A 7,500-nucleotide genomic window follows, 5' to 3' on the forward strand; every position below is an offset into this window, starting at 1 on the left:
GTAAGAAAAACAGTTTTGAGCACCGGGATAAATGGTGCTATCATCTTCCATCGACAGTGTTAGACAATGAAGCAGTGGTGTTCGAATGCATGGAATCATGAATTTCTAAGCTGAAAGACTTGGTTGAAATTATGTTTTTTTTTGGCTACCCAAGGATAATGTGTCTAGTGCAAACAAGGGAAATAATAATAAAAGGAGTCATGGTTGAACTAGAAAGAACGCCCATTGGGAATTTTTTTAAAGAATCTGGATTCCATCATCATCATCATCATCATCATCATCATCATCATCATCAATACCATAAAAGAACATAAATAAATAAATAAATAAAGTAATAATAATAATAATAATAATAATAATAATAATAATAACTGAAATCAAAACATATTTTGGTTCTTGAGAAAGGAGGAAACCGGCGTCCCTGGGGAAAGTCTCGAAGCAGAGTACAGAACCAACAAACTCAATCCACATATTGCGTCGAAACCGAGATTCTATCCCGGGCCACATCGGTAAAAGGCGAGTGCTCTCACCACTGCACCAACCCTGCTCCAGATATTGATTGGTAGCGAGTGCTGTCCTCACTGCGCCATAAGGTTAATTACAAATGGTCATTATTGAGGGTCCCCAATAGGTTTTCGGGATTCGGGTTTCGACTTTTGTAGGGCCCGGGAATCGGGATTCTAAAGAAATATGATATTAGGATTCGGGATTGCATTTATGGACAGGACGCGGGATCAGGGAAATCGTTACTTTGAAGCCCCGACATCCGGGATTTCTGACAACCAGAAATAAACTCAACTTTCGCCCTTGGCCACGACGGAAACGACCGGAAATTTAAGTGTACGGGAGTGACACGACTCCCTAGTGCGTGTTTTAGCCTTTCAGTTTTGTAATTTCACTCCCATTAGTATATCTTTGATTGACCGCCCTGTTTTTGCAACATGACGGGCGAGTTTTTGTAGATTTCTTTGAGCAACTTGACACTCTGTTTAATGCCAGTCGAGTTTCATGAGGATTTGTTTTAAGTTCGTCACTGCTGGGTGATATTGTATCGCAAGTTTCGTTTTTCTCTCCTGTGGTTTTTGAAAGAGAGCCAGTTTCCTGTTTTTAAGTTGCTGAGAGTGTCCTTTGAACCAGATTGTCGAGATAACCTGTCACGTTGGCGTGATTTAATATTTTGGATGAGCTCTTCAAATATTTTTTTAGAAGAGTTTTCTCTGAGCCTGAGCCTTTGATGAAGTCTTTTTTGACTCCTGCTGGGTGGCGCGTGTTTTGACGTGTTTGAGTAGGTTTGAAGTGCATGCACACATCAAGGACTGGGTTGCTCTTGAACCTTTGTAAATGTTTGAATCTAGAAATGTTGTTTCTGTATCTGAAATTTCAGCCGTGAAATAGTTGTGGGGTAGTGTCGAATGATACAATTAAGGTCAATTGGATCATAAAGCTTGGTGGACTAACAAGGTGTATTCTAAATCAATTGTAGTTGTAACTGACAACGAGGTTTGCACATCATGCTGTGACGTCATGACCGGTATCGGGATTTGCCGATAAAAACGTTCGCGATTTCGGGATGAAGGGAACATTTTGGTCGCGATGGCGGGATTGCAGAACCCGATTGGGGCCCTCATTTTTCCTTGACCAGAAATGGTCATTTTCACTTTACTGTTGTTGGTTTGACAACTAATCGGTTCCACCACCGAACACAAAAACCAAGCTTTCTTTGCAAGGATTTCGCACACTTTTATACCTGTGGCCATCCCTGTGGCCATCCCTGTGGCCATCCCTGTAGCCATCCCTGTGGGACGTTAAAGAACCCAAACAAAAATATAAGGGTTTGTATTTTGCCGAAAATCCTACAAGTGCATTCGTTGCAGATAAATGTACTGCGATCCAATAAATTTATACGGCGTCGAGAGTTTGGTTATAATAGCAAATGTTAACCCATTGCATTTGGTTTCATACCTATGACGTCATCGACTGTCCGTCCGTACGTCCACCCCTCCATGCATGCCAATGTGACCAGTATCACGCCAGTTTTACAGCATACCTCTTTGATATTGGACATAAATGTTATGGTCAATTGACACCTATGTAAACAAGGTATCCACTGACCAGTACCACGTGACCATATCCTGGGCTCCAGTTTAAAGCTCATCGTAGTCAGTTGTTTTTTTTTAGTTAACTGCTGACCAGGTAATGGTTTTCGATTGGATCTCAGGCGTAACCCAGGTTAATTAACCCAATCATAAACAAGGCTTTATTTTTCGCGCGCTTTCTGTGGCTTGACGCCGCTACATGGCCAAACTACGTCAAATAAAGTTCTTAACGGTCAACGTTTTTCGTGTCCAGGTGGAAAACGGTTTGGAAAATGTGTCCTTTCTGTATTTTTCTCTGGTTTGAATCCAGTTTGACATATCATGATTCCTGCGGTCCACACGGTTGGCTACGCAGACATTCAATTCAAGCATCGCAGGTGTATAAACTTAAAGCTGAGTACTTACTTTTTAATTTTTTTTACAGCTGCTTTGCTCTCTGTATTGCAATTTTTGGCATATCTTTAGAATCTCTGATAAGGTTGGATGATTCTAGGACGACCTACGCCTAGAACAGAAACGAAAGGAGAGAGAAAGGGAAAAACAAAGACAAAAAAGAATACCAGTAATAGATCAAACTTCTTTCCTTGGGCACTAAACCGTTTGTTACTTTTAAGGATGCGTAATTTAAAATGGATGCTTATTTTTAAAAAGCGGTTTAATTAGTTTTTCGTTTGTTCAGGAAGAAAACTCGAAATTTTATTCTCAACTGGAATGAAGTAACAAAAATATGTACTATTTTGGACGTAAAGAAATAACTGATTTGTTTGTTTGTTTGTTTGTTTTGCTCTAAAATGCAAGCGAACAAATGCTTTTTTAATCCGTTTGCCCAACTGTTTTTCAATGTGCCTCGACAGTGACAAGAAATTTTGCCCGTATGTTATAAACACGTAATGGCAATGAGTTCTTGTAAAATTAGGGAGAAATATCACTAGCTTGTGTTTTCAAAAGTTTGTTTAAAGCAACGAAGGTCATTTGCTAGAGCGGATCTTGTTTGAAGTTTGTCCTTTCTTGGTTGCATTGCCGTTTTTTGCCTATTCTTGTTTCAAGCCAACCTGGCGTGTTTCAATGAAATACGTCTAATTGTGACTGATTTCGTTTGCAGAGATAAAGTGAAATAAAGTAAATCAGTAAAACTCAGTTTTGACCTTGAACCCCGGCCTTGAACTGACAAAGTTTGCTTACGGTTTCTAATTTTAGCGTGATTCCTATTCACTGGCTATTGACAGTTGACTCCTTTCGCTCGCTGAGGGTGTGCTTGTTTTCTTTTTAAAACTCATACGATTCAAGAAAAAAACATTGTCAAACTGGTAAATTTCACTTCAAAAAGAGATTTTGCACTCATCGCATTGTGATTCACGTGATATCGGTTTTTTGCGTGAAATTTACCCTGGAATTCAGTAGTTAGGCAATGAATTTTTCTACAGAAGAAAGCAAAGAAAATGAATTAATTAAGCAGTAACCGGAAATACAAAAACGCGGACAATTCGAAAACCTATTATTTTTACTAACCCTATGGCCAGTAAGACTAAATAACGAGCGAGCTCCGCTTTTAGGCTTGGCGAAATCTACATATTATGTCTGACGAAATAGACAAAGATGACAGTAAACTCGCCAATGGTGTCTGTTATAAGCTTGGATGGCGGCGTGGTGTGTACTGTTGAAATATGCCAGAATCTCTGTCAACACGGAACTGCAAACGTTTTCACGCCTTCTTCGTTTCTTTTAGCGCGTTTTACAAAGTTTTTGAGGCTGCGAGGCATCAGTGCATTTTAAGAAGGCAAACATTATCTGAAAGCTAACCGTTATAAATAAGTGTTTTGTCCTTCGCTCAATTTCTGTCAGCTTTATGGTGTTTTTCATCTAAATTGTCTCCTCTTCTCCTTCCTCGGCTTCTCTCGAAAATTTCTTGGCTTAAATTTCTCTAGTTTCGTTACCTCTTCTCACGTGCTTTTTCCTTCTCTTTATTGCGTTTAAGTCACGAAGGTCAGTAGGATAAAGTCAGACTGCACAAAATTTCCCCGCCAAGAAAATTCGCCCGTCCGCTCCTCAAAGCTGCATTCGCGAGACTCCCCTCCCTTCCCTTCCCTTCCTTAATCTCCCATCCCCATCCCCAAATTCTTTACGGACGTATGGACCGACGGACGGACGTATGTACGATCGGTCAGCCACGTGACAACCAAACAAGAAAAGGGGCTTTCCAAAATATGGCAAAGAACAAAACAACAAACGAACAAAAAAAAAAAAACAAGCGAAAATATGCGGCCTAGAATATTTGTGACAGGGATGAGTTATAACGACCAAACCGCCCGTTAACTCCCCAGTCAACTGACACTGGTTGTCTCTTATAGGTCAATACTGTGTTTATAAAAAGAGATCGTGCCCCAGCGGACTGTCGAACGGTGGTGTTCGCTGGGATGATGATGACAGCATCCCAAACTCAAATGCTATAGGAGGGACTGTCCCTGGAGGAACGTTCACAAATGATACAGAAATTCGATTCTGCTGCGCAGGAAACGGTAGCAAGAATAATCCCATTCCTCTTCCCTCTAAAGATCCATTTTTTTTGCTGGCCTATGACTCGGCAAAATGTCAAATGGTGCAATGGGCAGTAGCAAGTTTGGAGTGGATATTTTTGATACAGAAGAAAGTGCTACGGTCAATAGAAAATGGAAAAAGGTTCCTTACAATGCAGGGAAACCGAAACCCACAGTATACTATTGTTACTACCGAAGTAAGTAAAATTGATTTTTTGAAAGGTTGTGATAAATTCACTGGGACCCTATGCTCAACTGACTGGAAAGAAATCAGTCATTTTAATTTGCTACATGTACTTAGTAGCCCAGCTAATATCATAGACAAAAGTAGTTGGGAAGGTTATGTAGATGAACCACACCAGAGCTGTATTTCAACCGGATTCTATTAAAGCGCAAAATAAGTAGTTTCACCTTCTTTGATATAGCCCTCCTCCCGCCTATTCAATGTTGGAAGGCAACACAACAATTTCCCACTAAAACCGTTCAGTTTTGCACAACATTGAATCAGGGGGGGAGGGGAGAGATGTAAATAATACGTCAAAAGTGAATGTGGCTTTATAATCAACACAGACAGTAAGATGCACATTATGTGTATCACTGTCTCCCAACCCTCAGTTATACTCAACTTAAGTCACATGAATATTCGCGTGCAAGACAGCTGCGTAATGAGATTCATGGTACTTTGTATACTCGTCACAATACTTCTTAAGCCTAAAAACTTCATGCATGGCTCTTTAGTTAAGGTCAAGGCTTTAGGGTCACTTTGTGATGCCTACACCAAGAAACGTGAATCTTCTTTACGCAATTAATATGTGCTGTGTTGGACAACCCTTTGTCATGAAAACCTATCAATTAGTGTCACAAAGTGGTCCCCCCCCCCCCTCCCCAATTAGCCATTTTTTCAAACTGACGAAGAATGCAACTAAAACCTTAACGTAATAGCAACCGCTCACTTTAGCCCTATTACAGTTGTAAATTTGTCAAATGGTGGTAGAATTTCATAAGAGCCGTGCTTCTTATTATGCTGCAATGCTGACCATGAGTCAAATCTCAAGTATCCCCCCCTAGTGGCTGATAAAGTTTCGTTAAAGCAGAGGCAGGCAAATTGAAATAGAGAATTTCCATTATAGACAAAAGAGGACTCTTTTAGTGGCAGTGTCACCGATTTAGCCAGAATCAGCGTCAAAATGAGTTGACACATTGCCACACTAACAGTATTGAGCAGTTTTTTTTTTAATGCGTAAAATAACCACGCCATAAATTCTCCAAAAGGCCCCTTGCCCCATTTAATGTTGCCTGTTTGTGGCCAAATATCACAGGAATTACGACACAACATTGTTTAGGGGGAGCGGAGCTAATTGCATAACCCATCAGAACAAAAGAGGTTAAAATGACAGAATACGTGGGTTGGAAAGGTAAATGAATTAACAACTTTTTTTTCCCGGTTTGTAGTACCATTTAACCAACTTGTTTAGGGCTGTTTCACGTGTTTTGAAAAAGGCGAGCTTCGTACGTGACTATAAAATATCATGATGAATCCTAAATACTTTGCACCGCGCGCTTTGGCACACAAGTCGTTTGCTAACTAAATTGTGGGTCGGTTACCACCTGAACCGAGTTTGATGGCCAGTATGCCACTAGGTTCTTGCAGCTCGATGATATAGTAACCACCGAACACCCAAGTTTCTATGTTTGACGTCTGTAAGGACGCCTATTTATTTATTTTTTTTTTGTATCTGTCTTCCTATTTGCTTTCCTTCAGGCTGCAATTATACTTTAAGTGGACCAAACGGCACCTTCCAATCACCAAACCACCCAAGTAATTACCCGGATGGACAGTATTGTTCTTGGAGAATCATTGTCAGGGCAGGTCACAAAATTCACCTAGTTTTTGCAAACTTCAGTTTGCAAAACGAAAACAACACGGACGTTTTATACGTGTATGATGGAGAGAATGCCACAGCGGAGGTGTTAGGGGTGTTTTACGGAAGACATCCTCCCCCGAAGGAAGGAATCTACTCCACTTCATACCAAATATTTGTGATATTCAAATCAGATAACACCAGCTCTTTAATGGGCTTCAGTGCGGTTTACTGTGAGGGCAAGTGCTCGGGTAAGTCTTCGTACGTAAGCTATAACCCACACGAGTCTACCATTGCCTATCTACTGTAATGTCATAGCATGTTAGTTCCTTATAGTGTAAATGAGCATTTTTGTTAATTCAAGTTCTAGTCATTTGTTGCGAGGAGGGCTAAGCTTGATTTGTTTCCAGAATTAATTTCTAGATCTGTAGATAGATAGGATAGGATAGAATAGGAAAACTTTATTTAAACACCGTAACTTCATCAAATGTACATATGCATTTCACATATATAGAAAATCTGTTCTACGTAAAAGCCGTGTATAATATACAAAGATATATAAGTTTAAAATATCAATAACGTTAAAATAGAGCCAGTCACAATAAGGTTAATATACGAAAAAGTTGCCAGCGTGGTTGGGGGGCCGGGGGGTCAAGGCATCCGACTAGTAATCTGGAGACCCGGGTTCAATTCCCGGACTCACATTTTCACGCATGCAATCAGTTGTCCAGATTCCTCTCCTCAATCTACTATTAATTATAGTAATTATAGAGAATCGTCTTCCAACGAATAGAAACTTTATTTAGACCCTACGCGTTTCGGCTTCTGCCTTCATCAGGGATCTTACATTGGGTTCATTAATCCCTTAATGATCTCTTATTATGACGTAATAAAGAAGTATTCGCAAGAGATTATGAAGGTAAGAGAAGTAATCCTTCATACTGGCCCTATTCCCATCATAATCCCTCTTAAGTTATTTTTAGATCTCCTGCGAGATGTGGTATCCCC

General features: G+C 40.1%; 1 protein-coding gene across 1 annotated transcript in view; it reads left to right on the top strand.

The window, feature by feature from the left end:
* Positions 1-7,500, top strand: part of LOC138024844 (uncharacterized) — a 75,787-nt gene that overhangs the window by 32,712 nt on the left and 35,575 nt on the right. The window contains exons 3-4 of the mRNA XM_068872034.1: positions 4,445-4,827; positions 6,393-6,743. Coding sequence (XP_068728135.1) covers positions 4,683-4,827; positions 6,393-6,743 — 496 coding nt within the window. The 5' untranslated portion in view covers positions 4,445-4,682. The remainder of the gene's footprint in view (positions 1-4,444; positions 4,828-6,392; positions 6,744-7,500) is intronic.

This window comes from Montipora capricornis, chromosome 11 (assembly GCF_036669925.1).
Source record: "Montipora capricornis isolate CH-2021 chromosome 11, ASM3666992v2, whole genome shotgun sequence".
In the NCBI taxonomy this organism is placed as follows: domain Eukaryota; kingdom Metazoa; phylum Cnidaria; class Anthozoa; order Scleractinia; family Acroporidae; genus Montipora; species Montipora capricornis.